The sequence below is a fragment of the Melopsittacus undulatus genome, chromosome 1 (assembly GCF_012275295.1).
Source record: "Melopsittacus undulatus isolate bMelUnd1 chromosome 1, bMelUnd1.mat.Z, whole genome shotgun sequence".
NCBI lineage: Eukaryota > Metazoa > Chordata > Aves > Psittaciformes > Psittaculidae > Melopsittacus > Melopsittacus undulatus.
In genome coordinates, this window is record NC_047527.1 from 14,280,617 (window position 1) to 14,299,511 (window position 18,895).

Consider the following 18,895-nt stretch of genomic DNA (forward strand, 5'->3'; position numbering starts at 1 on the left):
AGAGTACATCCCTCTTGCTTGTTAGGATGGTATAGGTGGCAATTTGCAGAGTTACAAAGTGCTGAAGGAGAGATAATCAGCTGGGTAAGTCATTATGCAGAGACCAACTTGCTGTGCACAGCTTACTTATTCCACATTGTTTAGGACCTAGAATGTTGTAATAATTGAAAATGTCATAGAAAAACTTCAACTTGCTTGCCTAGAAAAGAAAAAAGGTATGGCTGAATGCTGAATACATGGGATATATTGTAGCCTAGTAAAAGCTGTAAGTTGAGGGTCTTGGATATTGTAGTGAATCCAGTAGAGCACAGTTAATACAGTAGCCTGCACTGTGTTGAGGCTGTATTGCCTCTCATTCTCTTTCTCAAATATCTCATCCTGAATCTATGTCCAGGTATAGACAGTTCTTTTGCCATGATCAGCCATAGGTTACCATGTGGCACTTCTTAGTACTTTGTAATAAATGTTTGAAACATTGGGTTCTTCTTTCCTAAGCAGTGTTTTCTTTTCCTGTATTTTTTCCCAGCTATCCATTGCAATCTGAATCCAAATGGTATTGATCACCCTGGCCCCACAGAAGGTATTAATCTGCAACTTGAAGGTGAAGGAGTTGAATTGCCTTCTGTTAAGAACACTAGTACTCCAAAAGAGCCTGAGTCAAAAGAGACACCCAAGAGACAAGTGGAACCAGAAATATCCAAGGTAGGTAGGACTGGGTTCTTACTTATTTTGCTGAGTCTTAAACTGCTTCTTGACATCCTAGCTACTGCTTAAAGAGCATTTATCATCCTATTAAAGACATACAAAGGTGGAAAAGTAACAGTCTGAGAATGTGGGTGTTACAGAAGGAAGGTATTGCCATGGAGTTTTAGCCCACACACATCTTGGACATAGCACTAGTTTATGTTTCTCTAGAAGAAGATAATTAAAACAATGGAGTATCCCTTTTTCAGGTACTCTGGAGACTTTTACTTTTCCAAATGACTTGGGTAGGAACCAGAATGAGAAGAGATATGTTTTTCTTAAGTGTGTTTATTTTTTTCCTGGATGAGGTAAAGGAAGAGAAAGGTTCTATGAATATGTGGATTTTGATATGGGTGACTGAGTTGAATAAACTGTTAACTAATTCTAGGTAAAGGAGCAGGTTGGTTCTTCCCTGTCTGGTATGTCAGTGAATAAACATCCTTCAGAGCTGAATTCCTAAAGACAAATGAAGTGTCTGTTCCCATTCATAAGCTGCCGTTTCTTGTTTGTGTGCAGGAGATGTGACTGCCAACTGCAGGTGAAAGTGTGTGCTCCAGACACTTCAGGCAAAGGACAATAATTTGTAATATTAGAAATGTTTTTAGCTAGAATGAAAAATAAGAGAACGTTTTAAAAAACCCAACCCAAAACCCAACAAACAAACTGGGAGAGATTCTGTAAAAGATTTATCAGCCTTTTTGAAGGCCTAAATCCAGAGTTTTGGTGGTGATTTCTGCAGTGGAAAATTGAGGTTTTTACTGAATCTGACACTTTGGGAAGTAATTGAACAAATCAAATGAGTGTCTTGTTTTTTTCTCCTCAAACATCCATCAAAGGCATTAACAATTAATTCAATGACTGAACAAATATAAGTATTTCCTACTGTCAGCAATACAGTAAATCTAACAAATGATGCACATACACTTGTGAGGTAGTTCAGAATAAAACAGCATGAAATGTTTTGAGCAGTAGCCTTGACAATAGAGGCTTAGCATGAATCCTCCTTTCTGATTTTTATCTAAAATACCTAGCTCTAAATGAGTACAATTTTAAACTCATTTCATTCTGTCTTAAATCACTGAACTAGATCCAGTACAGGCTGGCATTGATCAAAATCACTGCTACTTGCAGTCTGCTTTGTGGCCGAACACGTTGCTGATTTCTTTTGAACCCCTGAGGAGCAGGTTTATGCCTTTGCTTTGAATCATTTATTCAGTAACAAGACCACCAAATTTTGGATGGGTTTTGAGACAAAGCCTAGCTAATAATGCATTTACCCAGCTTGTTGCAGACAAAGGCAAGCTAACCCTGCCCATGTTTCAACATCACCAGATGAAAATCTGCCCTGTATTGAAAGCCAAGGGTGAATGTTAATCTCAGAGGAGATCTTACAGTCTTGGATGTGAAGAAGCTAAATGACACAGTGGAGCTTCCAATTGAGAATGGGACCATGTGTAGTTGACACGAACACATGGAGAGCTCAAGCTTGTCTTTGCTTGCAAAAGCTCATCCTAGTGGAAAATCGGGATGAAATATACCAGTGATTTAATGTAATGGAGCCTGATTCCACTGAGTTGTACTTGTTGGATTGATGAATAGAAAACAGGCCATCCCTACTGGAAATAGCTGCCAAAGAGGGGAAGTGTAGTGCTCTCAAAGTAGCAAAGCCAACTGTTGGCTTCCTACATCTGATTGCAGTAGCTTTATTTAGAAAGCTGGGTATGCTTCAGATACAAAAACTACACATTTTGCTTGATGGAATAAGCTTGGCATAATAGTATTAAGCTAATGAAGTGGACTGGTATTCTGAATGTTTTGTTGCCTTGTTAGTAACTTTATTTTTGAAGTATTGTATGAACTTGGTGATGTGTTTCATCTGGATTCATATGTTACAGCTAAGGAGGCCTTTCTTTTCTGGCTTGCTCAGCCTTAAATTTAAAAATCATGTAGTTAATTCTCTAAATGTGAATATAGAGATAGGTTTGTAACTTGTGTGTCTTTAAGAGCTGAATTAAGCTGTCATTATGAAACATTATCCATGCAATCATATCTGTACAGTGGAAAGATGAATGGGAATAGAGGAAAATACTGTAAATAAAACATTGTGGGCAGATCCATTTCAAAGAATCATAGAATAGTTTGGGTTGGAAGGGATCTTAAAGATCATAAAGTTCCAACCCCACTGCCGTGGGCAGGAACATCTTCCACTAGACCAGGGTGCCTCCAAGCCCTTTCCAATCTGGCCTTGAACACTGCCAGGGATGGAGCAGTCACAAATTCCTTGGCCAGTCTGTTCCAGTGCCTCACCACCCTCCTGGTGAAGAATTTTTTTCCTAGTATCTAATCTAAAGCTACGCTTTTTAAGTTTAAAGCCCATGTTTTATGTGTCCTCATTGCTCAGTTGTTTTTAGAAAGGTTTCTTTGCAATCTGATGTATTCAAATGATATTAACATGTAACTCTTACTGCTGTAAATATGAGGTAAGTTACACAAAGCAATGCAATGTATTGAATGTAATTTAAGATGCCTTCTAGATCATCTTCTCTGCTTTCAGCTTTCCAATTTGTCTTCATGGAGACCAATTACAGTACTTTAAAGCCCTGACTGCTTTCAGGTTTTGCTGTCCAAAGAAATAAACAGAATCTCATTTCTAATGAAGTCTGTCCTTTTTTTTTGTCCTCATCTATGGACTTGCAGAGCAATAGTAACTCATGGGCTACAGGTAGAGCTAAAGTTATCTTTTATGCAGGTACTGTAATTTAAATAGGGGAGTAGAAGTATTTGTTTCTGTATTTGGGATGCAGAGAGCAGGAAGCGTAGCATGAAGTTCCTGATGAGTATGAATTCTAACTTTTATAGGATGACAGAGGCAGAATTTTAATGGAAAATGGGACAATAATCTTAGGTGCTACCCTGTTACAAGTGTGAGCAAGTCCAGAAAAGGACAAGATTATTTATATCGTATACATATATCCATATACATAATCCAGTGACACTCTGATAATGCACAGGATATAATACAAATTAAGGAAATTATATGGAGTGTAAGAATGCTTTAGTTTTTAAGCTTTTTTGCTTTATATATTTTTTAAAATGTGTGTTTATGTATATCAGTATACAGTAATTGATTTTTCGGTTTTCATGGTATATAAAAAAACCTCAGTCAGTTGAATGGACACTTTTACAGAGCAGGAAGCTTCACTGGAGAAAGCAAGAATGGTTTACAATATACAATTTTATGTATATTATTTCTATAACACCTATATCTAATCTGTTGTGTGTGTTTTCTGGAATTATCTTTTCATTAAAATGCTACTTTTGGCTCTTATGTCTGGTCTGGTTTTAGTATCATAGTATCTCTAGATAAACACAATGAGTTAGGGAATTTGTAGTTACAGAGTAGAGTACTGTTAAAGAAAAGTCTTCCTGTACTTCTGCAGTCCTGTACCTGTCTGAGTATAGGCTTTAATAGAAGGCAACTTTCCTAACAAATTTAGAAAATAATCTCTTACAGGAATATTGACTTTTATCAAGGCTTCCCACATGTTGCACTCATATAGCCCTATTCATTGTAAGCGTGAGACCCAGATCTGTTCTGTCACTTACTGCAAGAAGCTTATTTATTCAGGGAGTTTTGATTCCTAAGTAAGGTGTGCATATCTGGTGGCACACTTTGTCTCATTATATGGTAGCAGCAGTAGCAAATAATAAAGGCTTTTGGATGGCAACTGCTCCAGTTAGACTTTTATCTAGCTTTAGCTATGGCAGGTTATTTTATCTGACCCAGAGGCAAATTAACAGGCCTTTAAAATGTTCACAAAAACTGTGAAAAGGAACTGGTAAAAGAAATGAGAAGCTTTTTTATCTTGCCTTCTGTTGATAAGTGCTATAGAGACACCGGCAGACGATACTTTTTTTGTTGCAGCATAGCTCATTAATTCTTTTGGTTGCTTTTGCTTTCTTAAAAACCCCAGCTCTTTCTCAAAATGACATCTAACAGCAGTGAAAGGCTGACTGAACTCGGTAACAAGAGGATAAGAATTTATCTTGGCTTAGTGGGTCCACTTCAGGACTGATTGGGGTGGAAGCAGCTCCTTTGGCTTCCTGGGGAGTTCTGCTCTGCTTGGGAAGCATTTGGTGTGTGTGTGTCAAGTGTATGGTGAAATGTGCAAGCACAGAAGAGTCCAAGCTTCTGAGAAATAAGGGTGTTAAAGAGTTCTTAGAAATATAAAAGTACTTTGTCAGTTAATTAAAAAAAATAAAAATTCTGGTGCTATTCTTTAAAAAGAGAACAGAAAAAGTAATTTTCTGAAGAATTCTCCATTTTCTTAATTAGTGGCTCCGCTTCACTATGTTTATCCTTTTTGGTCAAGCTTCTAAGATAGGATGCGTAAGAGAGACTATTTGCCAAGCAGTGGTTCTGGTGATGTGTATGACAGAACATGCATACAGTCAAAGAATGGTTTGGGTTGGAAGGGACCTTAAAGCTCATCCAGTTCCAGCCCCCTGCCATGGGCAGGGACACCTTCCACTAGAGCAGGTTGCTCTAAGCCCCATCCAACCTGGCCATGAACACTGCCAGGGATGGGGCAGCCACAGCTTCTCTGGGCAATCTGTGCCAGTGTCTCACCACCCTGTCAGTAAAGAAGTAAAGAACTTCTTCCTTATATCTTACCCAAATCTCCCCTTTCTCAGCTTAAAGCCATTTCCTCTTGTCCTGTCACTACATGCCCATGTAAAAAGTCCCTCTTCAGTTTTCTTGTAGGCCCCTTTACATACTGGAAGGCTGCTCTGTGATCTCCCTGGAGCCTTTTCTTCTTCAGGCCGAGCAAGACCAAGTCTTTCAACCTATCTTCACAGGAGAGGTGCTCTAGCCACTGATCAGCCCTTTGATTGTCATTCATCAGCGCAGCTGCTTGGTCTGATGGGACCACTTACACACACACTCCTCCAATCCCCCCTTTTTTTGTGGCCACTGAGCTGGAGCAATGAGGTTTTACCATTTGGATTTGTCTTCCAACTGTCCCCTTTGTGAACGAGACCCCAGACTGAACATACTGAAGTTAATGAGCGTTTCACCTCTTAAAGGTTCAGCATAACCCCAAGCTGGGCTGTTCCACTCCTCCAGGTTTTGCTTTAAAATGCTGTGGGAGGGTGTTTAGATTGCAGATTGTGGAGAAGTAGTTAACAGATTACCAATGGCCATAGCAGACCACAATGAAAGCCCATGGATATAGAGTGTGATACATGGTGATTTTAAGATTCTTCTCTTTTGTCGGTTTCTTCCCACTCTTTGCAAGTGACAAAACACCACTTACTGCATTGGGTCTTTTCATGACTAGCAAAAATAAGTGCAGAATCTGAGGGTACAGTATATCTGAACTGCACTTACAAGTATTTGGTAAATGTTAATGTCAGCTGAAACAGGGCAATGTGCCTTTCTAATGTATCATTCTGTGATTATCGGTAATACACAATAATAAGTATGCTCGCTTCTGTCTTCATTTTCAATAGACTTTGTGTGTGTTGCATAGTTAAAGTATGCATGTTGTCTTGCTTTCAGGTGTCTGAACTGGGGGCTGAAATGTTTGCTGTATATGTGTATCTTCCTCTCTCAGCCTATCATTCATGATTATGATCTCCACCTGAAGTATTATCTTTCAGTGAGCAAGCCTTCTATCCTGGGGGGTGGAAGAGGAGTGCTGGGTGACCTTGTGCATTTGAAGTATCTGAGGCTGATGTTCTGTTTATTACGCTGGTGTTTTACTGATGTGAATGGAGTTCTGGAGTAAACCTGTCTCTAGCGCAGAATATATCTTCGTTCAGAATTTACACTGTCACAAGCCAGGAAGACAAGGAATGTCTCTCTGTTGGGGTCCTGTAAGCCTGTTTATCACAGGAGGATAAATGCCTCATTCAGAATCCAAGGGGATTCTTGCTGTAGCATATTTTCCCCATTGTTGTTTCGTCCATTCTAGTTATAAATAATGTAATATTTTTGCAGTTAGGTTTCTACCTTAAGCATAAAAGATCTGGCTTCTCCTGTTCATCCTGTTTGCCCTGACTGCATGCCTGGGTATTCCGAAACATCATCTGCTCTGAGGGCAGCCGCATGTGAGTGGGAGATCATGCCCGAGTTAGTTTGTTGTGCTCTGCCTGGAACACTGAGGGAAAAAGAAGAGCGTCTGCAAAGGAACGTTATTCATTTCCTTCTTCACCCCCCATCACAAAGTGGGATTATTTTCCTATTTCTTCTCTCCTTTCTCTCCATAGGAAGTAAAAATAATTAGCTCAGACTAATACTTGGCTCTTTAGATGGATATGAGTAGAACAGATGAAATTTACTCACAAAGACCACTATTGATTGACCTTCCAAGCTATTTAAAAGGAGTTTCCTTCATGAAGTTCAGCTGCACAAGGATGCTCTATCTCTGACTTCAGTCCATGAGGTGATAACAGCAAGAGAAATTTCTGCTTGTCAGGCTTTTTACAGTTGGACTTGCACCAACAAATAAATGATGAAAACATTGTCAGTGATGGCATGCACACAGCGCACGCATGTGAAGGACAGCAAGGTGTTGGCCTGCGAGAAACAGTGCAGCCTTTGACCCTATGTGAGCTGGGGGCTGCACAAATGCACAGCAATGTGGTGGGTTTTGCTGCAGGCAGCGAATGCAGTCCTTGTGTAGGGCAGGCGAGAGCAGATGGTTACAGAGAGGCAGCTGAGGGAGCATAAGGAGGGAAATGGAGTCTGATCTGGCTCCTGTTGTCCCCTGAAAGCTATCAATGTGAAATTTGTGTTCTTTCCCCTTGCACTAGTGTGAAAAGGAGCAGCAATCACAGTACGTATCCGCGAACATAAGCAGCAAACAGTCACAGTAGTACTCTAGAAATAAGTGGGATGTCTAATACTATAGACTCATGTAGACACAGGCACATTATTTAGAAGAACTTCTCTTCAGGGGAAAAAGAAATACAGATAAAAAGATGGAGTGGCTTTTAGAGGAAAAAGCAATTCCATACAGCATGTGGATGCATAATGTGCTTATAGTACCGGTTCTGCTGCTTGCCTCGTTGTGAAACTGCTCCACAAAGCCATCCAAACAAACCCTCTGCTTTCACTTTGAAGATACTTTAAGGGCTTCACAGAGATTGCTTCCAAAATAAAGCAGTATTTTAATGACATGACTGCCTTAATGGGGAAGGAAAAGTATAGAATTGTCCAGTTAAGGAAAATAATAGCATTGTGGTTACAGGGATTACAAAATGTGTTACAGAGCCAATTTCTTATTTAAAATGGGAAAGCTGTTTAAGGCTCCAGTGCTGGCACTGCAGGTTCTGCAAATAGTGTCTCTCACCTGAGCTATAACCATTATTTCATTAATGTGCCACTTGTGCGGACACTGCTGCCAAAACTGATCAGCAGTTGCTGTAGTTCACCTTTTCCTCTCCAAGTGGGAACTTCTTTCCATTTTGAAAAATACCATAATTGCTGAGCCTGGAGAGTGAAATGTGTCACAATCACAAAGGGGTGTGGGACTGTAATGACCTTGATAATGTCTGAAGGGTGTTTCTTGTGTTACCAACTTGCCAAGCTTCTCCCTAGTGCAGAGGTGTGCTAAGGAGCGTAGGGATTTCATTAGGAGAGTCTGGAAAGAGGTGGCTTGGGGCAGAGTGGAGTCTCTATTCCCCTTATTACTGTGGGTGCAATTGAGCTTGCTGATGAGGACAGCTCAAGTGTCTGTGTGTAAGCTAGGTGTCTAAACTCCTGTTACATCAGTGGAGATCTAGTCAGTGTGCTCAGAGGAGTGTAGAGAGGGATGAGACTCCATCTGAAGTGAGCACCGCTCAGCTGGACCTGTCTGTGCTTTGTGGGCTGATTTAACACTGCAGTTTAGGTATTCAGATCTTAAACTCAATTCTGTCCTTTGCCTTACTGGCTAACCAGCCTCTGCACTTGATGTTGAAATAGTTATTAATGTCTGATGAAGGTGAAACCTTGCATTAGGAGACTGTATTTCAGGAGCTGCATTTTCTCAAAATCATACTCTGAACACTTAGGATAGATCAGTCCTATGTATACAGCAATGTTCAGGATGATCTGGCAAGCAAACACTGCTTAATTTGAAAAACAAAAAGAGTCTGTCCTGGATTGAAAGGAAATGATTGGAGTTTGTGTCATTTTCCCAGTTTCTTTCAATTGGTCTTGGACTTCAGAAGCCTGATGCTCTTCACTAGAAGTGAAGCTCTTGCTCTGGGGCTCAGGTTTTCCAGCTGTAGAAGAATGGTGATAATAAAGACCAGTTAAAACCTGTTGGTTTAGTATAAAACTGAGATTTGGAATTTGCTACCAAAATTTTGCCTTTTGCATGTCTGTGTATGGAAAACTGATTGTCCAAAAGCTCTGCAATGTGTCCCTGAAACCTGGAAAATATCAGCTTGGTCAAGCTGTCCAGGAATAGCAAATGCAGCAGCTCATTTGCTGCCTGTTCCCATTCTTCTCCATGGGACAGATTCCCCAGCTGTTTCCATGGTAGGTAGTGGTGAAGGCCTCTACTGTTGCTTTGTCTGTGTCATGCCTCTGGAAGCATTTGGTGGATGGGGGACTAGTGGGCATGGTGTTTGGCACTGCAGAAATGTCAACGATAATGACCTCTGAAACCGAAGAGGCTTTTCAGCATGATTTCATTTCACACTTTGCAAATACTAGTTCTTTTTAGTTATTTCTGAATGTGGACTTCAGTCAGAAGGGTTTCTGTTTTATCTTTATTCTACAGTCAGCCGTAGATTACTGTGTGGCTGATACACCACTGCAGGGAGCAGGGAAACAACTCCCAAATGTTAAAGCAGACATTTTCTGTGATGCTGTATTATCAGTGGGGCAAGCAGAAAGTAAGGAGGCTGCCGTGTTTAATGAGAGAAAAGTCTTCCCTTTCCCTCTCTTTAATTTTTTTTGACCAACTGATTTGTAAGTAGCCTGCGGTTTCCTTGGCTGTGATGCCATTTAGTGAAACTTTGGTATAGTGATTCAGCCTGGGGATGGCTCTAAGTGCCTGTGTTCTACTTCTGGTACTTCTGTGCTCCTAGTTATGTTGGTGGGGTGCTTTTATATTGTCATTAACTGCTCTGGGCATTTGCAGGGTTAGTTCAAAAGTAAGAATGTGTGCCAGACTCTTAAACTAAAAGAAGTGTTTTAAGTTTGCAGTGGGAGAGCAGAGGGGGGAAAGCAGTACAACATTATGCTGCTTTAAATTTGGGAGCTGTCAATTTTAATGTGCAGCTGTGGCCTTCGGCACTTGGAAAAGGTAAATGCTGTTGGTGATAGTGGTATCAAACATCACAAATAATTTCTCTTTAAGAGATTAGGGAACATGAATCCAATTCCTTCCACAAATCCACAGTTTAAGAAGAGAAATTACCTTCTGGTTTTAGGCTATTTGCTGATTTTAGCTTTTGAACTATATCTCATTCCGTTTGTGCGAACTTGTGATGTTTTCCTATTCTTTGAGTATACCAGCTGCCATCTTTTGTCTGCCAGCCCTGTGAGATGCTATGGACCAGCACATAGCCATCAGTTCAGGCTTCACTTCAACTGTACCTTTTTTAATTCATCTACATTCCTATGCAAAGCAAAGAGTTCACTAGAGTCAGTTAGCTACAACCAGTTCAGACTGATGTAGTAGTCAATATTGCCTTGGAAAATGTTGCCTGGAATGGGAGATGCTGGTCCTGGTCCCTGTGGTGCAGTGCTACTAAAACCTACTGACACCTATACACAATGAATAACCATCAGAATCTGCCTGTAGCTTCCCAGCAGTCTGACTGAGTGTGCTGTGCAGGAAGCTCAGCATGGGTTCTGGGAGGGTGCTGTGCCCATCCTGTGTCCCACAGCACCTCTCAGATATGACCCTTCTGCAACCTCAAGAGCTGCAGCAGTAGGAGCAACTTGAGTGGGCAGCCTGGGCTGTTGGGGAGAGGGAGCAAGGCCACCAGTTGGGGTTATAGGAAGCTGTTAAATTGACCATTTCTAACAACATAAACATTGCATTTCCTGCATACCTGGGGATCACCACACAACTGCTAGCAGACCTTAACATTGTCTGGAGCATCAATTCTTCAGTCTTCCTTATCTCCTAGTTCCTTACCCAGAGATCCTAATTATTACTGGTAGGAGATGTTCTCAGATGATGTTGTTGGTAGACTGAATATTTCTGGTGTTACCAGTGTCTAGGAATGAATGTGGTTTATGAATCTGCACTTCTAGGGTTAAATGTGTCTTTGTCATGTATATCTAAAAATAGAAAACCTTCAGCTCTGAATAAGGTAGAGTTACTGCATGTCTTGAGGCCTTTCTTCCATCCTTAACATAGAGAATGTCATAAGTGGGTATTACATTCTGCCTGTCTTCCTTTTTTCTCTCATGTCTATAAGTGCATCCATCAACTACTTATGACTTTGCTGACCTAGACACCCTCTACTTTTTTTGCCTTTTTTTCCTTGCTTTAAACAAAAGCATGACAATAGAGTCTGTCTCTAATGGTTTTAGAGCTGTTATTAATTCATCTTTCATTCAAGGCTGATTGCTTTCAATCTTAGCAGTGCACTTTAGATTGTGAAGGATTTTGTGAATATGTTTTTGTTATGAAAAAGTAGATGTCACTGAACTTCAGCATACCTTTGCTGATGATTGATAGTCTTTTTATCTAAATAAAGCTTGTGTATAGGTTTGAAGAGATATTTCTGAATAATCAATTGCTGATTAAATAGAAAACCTTTTTCTGGAGTTAAAGACTATCACAATCATATGTTCTCCTTCAGCTATAAGACTGTCTCAAACTTATTTCTCTTTTTGTGACCCAGAAGTTTTGCTTTTTTCAGATTTGTCTTAAAGAACAAATAGCTTAATTGTCAACATTTCAGCATTAGATGGTGATTTGTGAAGTTGATGGGGAAAACAGAGGCTGTTATTCCATGTACTGAGATTTCCTGAAACCTTTATTGTTGACTGCAGAAGAAGAATCTGAAGTGCTTGTTAAGGTTCCTGCTTATTAAGCTGTCACTGCTGTTTTCTTTTTCCGTGGGGAAGGCTACTTTATGGCTTGCAAACTATAGTTAATTGCCCATAGTAACTGGTAGCAGATTATTTTGGAAGAGTTTTTTTTCCTGAATAATTATAATCTTTGTTTTCCGTAGCTGTTGTTTCGTGTTGCCTCAGTCTCTGTTGAAATAATTTACTATTGGAAAAGTTTCATTTTTAAACAGTATTTTTGAAAGGGAGGAAAAATAAAAAAGAACAGTGCCAAACAAAATGCTCAAATCAGGTAATTATTCAGCATGCTGATTAAACCCTCAAATTCAGGTGAAATTCAATTAGTTGTATGTGTTCATTAGTACACATTGCCCCTTCTGCCTTTTACTGGGTGGAAAACAGTGTAAGATAGTACCTTTTTTTTTTTCCTGTTGACTTTTTTTCCCCTGCCCTGGCTTCCAGGTTTCAAAGGACACAAGAAATGAGGATAAAAGCCCCAAAGAAGAATAATTGGAAAGAAAGCTCTCTTAGCTTTTGATTCCAAAAAGAATACTCTAGAATGTAGTCAGGTTACGTGAACAGGCCTGACACATGGGGGGAAAATAAAACAGGATGTGGAGTGCATCCTATTGTTGTGCTGTGAAATGCTTCATGCAAATTGCAAGTGATTCTAAAAACACAAAGTAAATTGAACAGATGAAACTGAACTTGAAAATTAAATTAGCTCCTCTATACATGGCACAGTGATGGCAAATAAAACCGGGTCATTGTTGATGAAATTCTCATTTAACTCTTTTCATGTTCATCACCTTCTTCCTCCCATACCCCTCTCCCATGTTTGTGTTCCTCCCCGCCCAGGGTTTTCAAACCTGGTTCCCTTCAGGATCTTACATACTTCTACCATGTTGGAAAAGGGGCAGGAGGGGTTGAGTGGAAGCTTGAGTGTGTCCCAGCTGAACTGAGCTGATGATAGAGAACCTGATTCAGTGGTGGATTTCCTGCAGCACGGTTCAGTCACCAGCCCCTGCTTTCTCTTATTTAATTGACTGCTCAGTTCTTTGACTTCAGTGAGTTGATCAATTTATCATCCACCTGAATTATCTCACTCTTTTATTAGTGATAGAGCGCTCTGTACTAGTTGGTCAGGAGCAACCAGTGAGAACTGTCCCCCTTGGCAACATTTCCCTGTTAATTTGGCTTACTTTAATCACTTTGCCATGCTGACAGTACTTAGGGAGAGTATTGCTTTGCTGCTGAGAGAGAATTCTGTGGAAGTGCAGTCTAAATAGAGCTAGGGAGAGACTGTATCATATGAGGAGGAGGAGGAACAGGAGATACCAATGTAAAAGAGTGGTAACCTTCATAACCAAATGTGTTTTAATTTTACACCACTTCACCAGCTTTACCAAATGCTTCAGTTTGTTCTAATGTGTAAGAGATGAGAATTAGGTGATCTTACAGTGGAACAGGAGATTCAAACATTTTTGATTAAGAGAAATGTAGCAGCTCTCTGCATCCACTGCTATAATTACTTGGACAATATAATGGGGAGCAGTGAAATTATCCATCTCATAGCCTGGAATATGTGATTGAGCTCAAATGGTCAAAGAAAAAGATGAGGAAGGCAGAGGCTGCAGGGATAATAGGTGGATGATGAAGATCAGGCAAAGTAGTTGAGTATGTGCAGCAAAAGGGAATTTGACTGCAGAGGATGAAATACAGTGCAAACAAAGAGTAATTTCTAGGATGAGTCTGAATATTCCACTGTATTTATAAATCTTAGAATTGAGGAAGAGGTGAAAACAGAAAATTATTGCTGCTGCATGCAAGTGCACTAGAAGAATAAAACTGCTGTGCTGACACAGCAAATATGGCTATAAAACAAGGTAGAACTTGAAACTTTCCTACCTGTTAGAATTTTCCTTTCATATTTTTATTAATGGGTATCTATCTGCTGCATGTATAAACAGATTGACTACAGCCTCACCCTTAGCAAAACTCCTATCAGTTGTTTCTCTTTCAACCCTGTTCTAAAGAGATTGACAAGGGTTATTGTATAAAAACAGTAAATGGAGTTTCACTGACCTTTGGAATCTGCACAAAGTGTAAAAACATAAGTCCTGAGCTTAGATATGTTATTGGTGTTTTAATCAGTGAAGCAACACAATGCACAAACTATACATCAGTATTTCTTCTTTTACTTTTGATATAAATTATCACAAGTGGTTCTTATGTTTGTTGGTGAAGGCCTTTTAGCACCACTGAATTTTGAGCAATTTATTAGAAAAGTTATTCAAATTTACTATTTTTATTCTCTCCAAACATATATAAAAAATAAGGTAGCGCTTACTGTGTTATGACACAAATCTTATGCAATATGACAGTATTAGCAAGTGCTTCCTAATGATGTGCCATAATAGTTCAGTGCATTTCAGTGTATTATGCCTGGGTTTAGAAGTGATCAAGATATTAAATAGTATTTTTAAGGTTATTTCTGATTATACTAGCCAAGAGAATTTGTGGATATCGATCATATTTTCATGTCTCTTGGGACACAGCCGTTTCCTATGTGCACCTCCTAATAATTTTGTGTGATAAAATAATACAAGGTATTATGTTCAAAGACATAAACCAGCAGTAGGGTAAAAGTGAGTAAGAAACCTCCACCTTCATGTGACCTCTTTCATGAGAACATAGAAAGATATTTCATCTCATGAAATAAATCTTGACGTTTTCAGTCATCATGAGATGATTGCATCTCATCCAGGGACAGTTCAAAAGTGTTTGACTTCGGTGGAAAATCCTTGTTGGAAACATGTCCTCATAAACAGGTGGTGATAAAATGTTTATTTGTAACTGTAAAATGGTGGCAATAGCAGCTATGTACAAGGGAGGAGTGGCTCCATGTGGGAAGCTTCAGTGACAAAGTGAAATGGAGCGGAACTGGGAAGAAAGTGGGGGCTGCCTAGTGGAGCTGTGCCACAGCATCTTGGAGCGAACGGGCTGTCTTGTGAGCCGTGAGCAGGAGAACAGTTTAAATTGCACAGAAGAGACTGGGCAGGTGGGGAAGGAAATGTGACGAGTACTGAACATCTCCGGGAGAAAGCAGAATTTCTTAAACGCCAGATTATCTGGAAGCCCCATGCAGTGCCTTGCAGAACTGTCTGGGTCTGTCAAAGTGCTGCCTGTCAGTAGATGGTGCTCTTTATATCAGCTATTTACTCACGCAGCCTGTGTTTGGCTGTGTTTTCATGTAAAAGGTCTGGTAACATTCCTTAACAGTTCATTTCTCTGAATTCTGACGTCTGGGAGATTAGAAAATGGAGGCTTTGAGGGACTGCCAAGAAGAAAGGGGGGGGGGGGGGAGTTGACTGTGTTTCTTTGAAACATCCTTCATCCTTGAGTTTTTTCCAACAACTTTTGCTTGTGAATGTGTATTGTTTTGAACATGGACAAATTCAGAAGCTTCCAACATAAAAACCTGGAACAAACATTGTGGACTCGAGAATATGTAGCAGACTAATTCAGTTTGACCTGTAAGACACTGCAGTAGCGTGGTCTAAAATAAACCCACAAAGCAGATTTGGCAAATCATCTGCAGTTCTTAAGTTTTCCTTTGCTCATGAACTTTGCGTTTTTACCTGCTGTTTCTGGATAGATAGGAATTAGTTTGGTTTTAAATGTAATGCTTCTTAGAAAGGACTTACATGCATCAATGCAATTGTGAGTTTTACCTGGAGTCATTCTGGATGGACATAAAAACCCGCATAAAGATGAAGATTTCCTTATTAATGTGTTTGAAGTATTTTTGGACCTGCCTGCATTTTTTATTATTCAGAAAACATGCCAGCTCTGGAGGGAGAATTTGAATGTGTTAATTGTCTAAAAATATCACTTGCCAAGGGCTGCTGTTGACACAAAAGCCCTTATCTGGGCAGCAGAACAGCATGGCAGATCTAATAGGAATCTGAGATGCTTAAAGTCACCTGTGTCTTTATGCAGCGGTGTGTGTATAGAACATCATCTATTTAACCAAGAGTTAAATTTTGGCTAGTGAGGTGAATTTGCCCCTGGAGTGAATCTTGCGAACTGCCTGCTGTTCACTGCCTGACACTCCTGGTCTTTCTGCAAACAGAAACTGAAGGATTAGTGTGAATTTTTCAGGTACTCTTAAACTGCAAGCAAACGATCTGAGAAAGAGAAGGGAATAGAGTTCCTTTCAGAAATGTAATTAAAATATTTCTAGTTCTTATTCAGGGCCAGTTTGTCTCCCAGCACATTGATTTAGATATCCCTTCACAGATCTCTCTCCAGAAAGGATATATATTGTATGTACTCCACACATTAAAGCAGATTAATATCAATCCTCACAATGCTCAATTTACCTTCTCTCAGCTTTTCTTTCACATTCATCTCCTTACGACCCAAGTTTCTAAAATTGAGGTCAGGAGGGCATAATATTTTTGGTGAAAATCTCAACTCCACGTTTCTAGGGATGTCTCACAGCTGCCTTCACCAGCAAGAAGTTGCTGGGACATTTTGGCTGGAACCAGAGATGTAAATCTTCACTTGACTGGCATTCCTCCCCTGCTTAGCTTCCTTGATGCCTGCTGGGATGTTCCTGGAGAAGTCCCAGGCCATCTAGGAGATATGTTCAGAGCATGGCAACAGCAATACCCACCCCCCTCTCCCCCTGCCTTTGAATCTGGTCTGCCAAATCCCATCTATGTGGGCTTTATAGTTCTAAATCTCCAGGGTTTTGAGCAGAGACTGTTGCTGCCACGTCCTTCTGTTTCCTTTTAAATAAGGACAGGCTTCTGACCTTTCATCTGCTTTCAAGTTTACTTGCTGTACTACAAGAGATGCTTCCTGTGAGTGAGAGGAGATGTGTCCCTTTGGCCTGGGCTGGCCTTGATATGAATATGGCACTTGTGCACTGTGGCTTTTTCTGTATCTCTTTGTTGGCTAACTCAGGCTGCTTCCTAGCCAGGAGGGGCTGGCTGTCATGAGCCTCAGTTTAAGGCTTTTTGCTTTCTCTAATGAAGAGCATAAAAGGGCATTGTAGTACTGGTTTTCTGAATATAGGACTTCATAGGGATAATAAGAAATACAGGAATTCCCTTATTAGGGAGAGAAGGCTAGTTTCTCAAAAGTAATCAGGAAGAAATGACATTGACGTCAGAAATGTCCTGCTTGTTTTGAAACATAAGTAGTTTATCTGCCTTCTAGATATTTACTTGAGAAATCCATTATGACCTTCTACACAGGCATTGCAATGCTATTGCATGAATCAGATGGCTGGGCTTGTCTGCCTCTTCTAGCAACACCTGCCTTTTTTCTCTTGATTTTGCTGGAAGTGGAAGCAATGTCTTATTGGGAAGCAAGAGGCTGATCTGTCAGCTGAGGCTCAGAGACCTGACCTTATTCATACTCATGTACACGTCTGGCCTATAAAGTTGTTCTCCTCAAAATGTATTTGGCTCAAGAGAACATAGTTAAGAGTCAACTGGCAAAGATATCTAGAAAACTTTGATTGCTGTTGGGATATAAAATGCTTTGGCTGCTGCACTTCCCTTCTGCATATGAATGAGCCTACCCATAAAGACTGTAAGTTGGCATGGAAAGGTTATACTACTTCTTACAGTACGAGCCTCTTAATTGGCACATCTGCTGGAAACTAAGGTGCCAAAAATGTGATTCACTCGGAAGGAGTAAACCGTGTAAGAAAGCAACCTGTCATTATTTAATAAGGATTAAGAGCCTCTCAGGATGTTAGACATTCTCCTTGTACAAATGTACTGTTGTTGAGCTGATGATCAAATTAACCTCACTACCTGCGGACACTGAAGTAACAATTTCTTTTATGGCTATTCTCATATAGAAATGCTTCACTGTCCATGTCTTTAAGATAAAAAATGAACTGTACTCTTCACCTCTGACATGCAGCAGCGATTAAAAAAAGTACACATCTGATTCTGAAGCCCTAGGTTGTGACATGTTGAGTATCTTCTTGACAGAACACTGCAATTAGCAATGGAAGGATCTAGGTGTGGTCTGTGCTGGACAGATTTATTATGTCAGTGAAGCCCAAGAATAAAAGAATTGGCCAGTATCATTAATGACAACTCCTACAGAGAAAAGTAACTCTTGGCAAAAGCAATAGTATTCCATAGGTGTGTTTTAATTTGAAAAGTATGTTGCCAATAACTTCATAACCATCACTGACAGCGTTAGGTAGATGTTTCTGAGATTAGGTTTAGCCTAGTATTAGTATTTGAATAACCAATTTATTAGAATATCCTGAACATTTAGAAACATAAGGAAGGTAATTTTTTTCCCTTTAATTAAATTTGTAAGAAGAAGGACTTGGGATTTTAGGTACATTTTTTGTTTTGTTCTTCCTACCTGAAATCTCTGGAAAGACCAGCATACTGTAATGTACAATCTCTTTTTATTTTTTCCCTCCCATTAAATAAAGACCCATTTGCACTGTAGTAGTATTCCTAATAAAGAAAATTTAATTTTATAAGCCTTAGAAAATGTTACCATTCAGCTACATGCCGTAATTTTTAATTGACACATTTCATATCCATGTTAGAATGAATAATGTGAATATAAACCAGGTACATGTCAGACAGTCATGGTCCTGTCTACTTCTCACTTCAAGGAAGTCTGTTCTGTGATTCTTATTGCTAACTATTGATAATTGAGCTGCTTTTGATATAATCCCTTGGCTGAAGTATTGCTGATAAGGCATCACCAAATATATGTGCTTAGGAGTCAGAAGCATTCTCATGTTCCACAAAACAAATACAAGCTGAGAAACTTCTTTTAACTCTTATTACTGTGTTTGCAAGTACAAAATCTAAACTTTGTGCTGGCCTTCACATCTTTAGGTTTTTAGCTCTTGCCTTTTACTTAAGGCAGGATAGAAGATGAGCTAACCCTCAAGTTATGTGTGGCATGTCGAGGGTGGGTGTCTGGCACTTTTATTCTTGCTGTAGTGGATGGTTAAGTGCAATAAGGAATATGTGCTTGTAATAAAGTTTAGTTAATTACTTGTAAGTTGCTGTTAATACAGGGCTGTTAATTGAAATTAATTCTGTTTGTTCTTTGACTCAA

General features: G+C 39.8%; 1 protein-coding gene across 2 annotated transcripts in view; it reads left to right on the forward strand.

Moving 5' to 3' along the window:
* Positions 1–18,895, forward strand: part of SAMD12 (sterile alpha motif domain containing 12) — a 167,382-nt gene that overhangs the window by 15,948 nt on the left and 132,539 nt on the right. For both annotated transcript variants that reach the window (XM_034064667.1, XM_034064663.1), the window contains exon 2: positions 527–702. In XM_034064667.1, the coding sequence (XP_033920558.1) occupies positions 527–702 (176 nt within the window). The remainder of the gene's footprint in view (positions 1–526; positions 703–18,895) is intronic.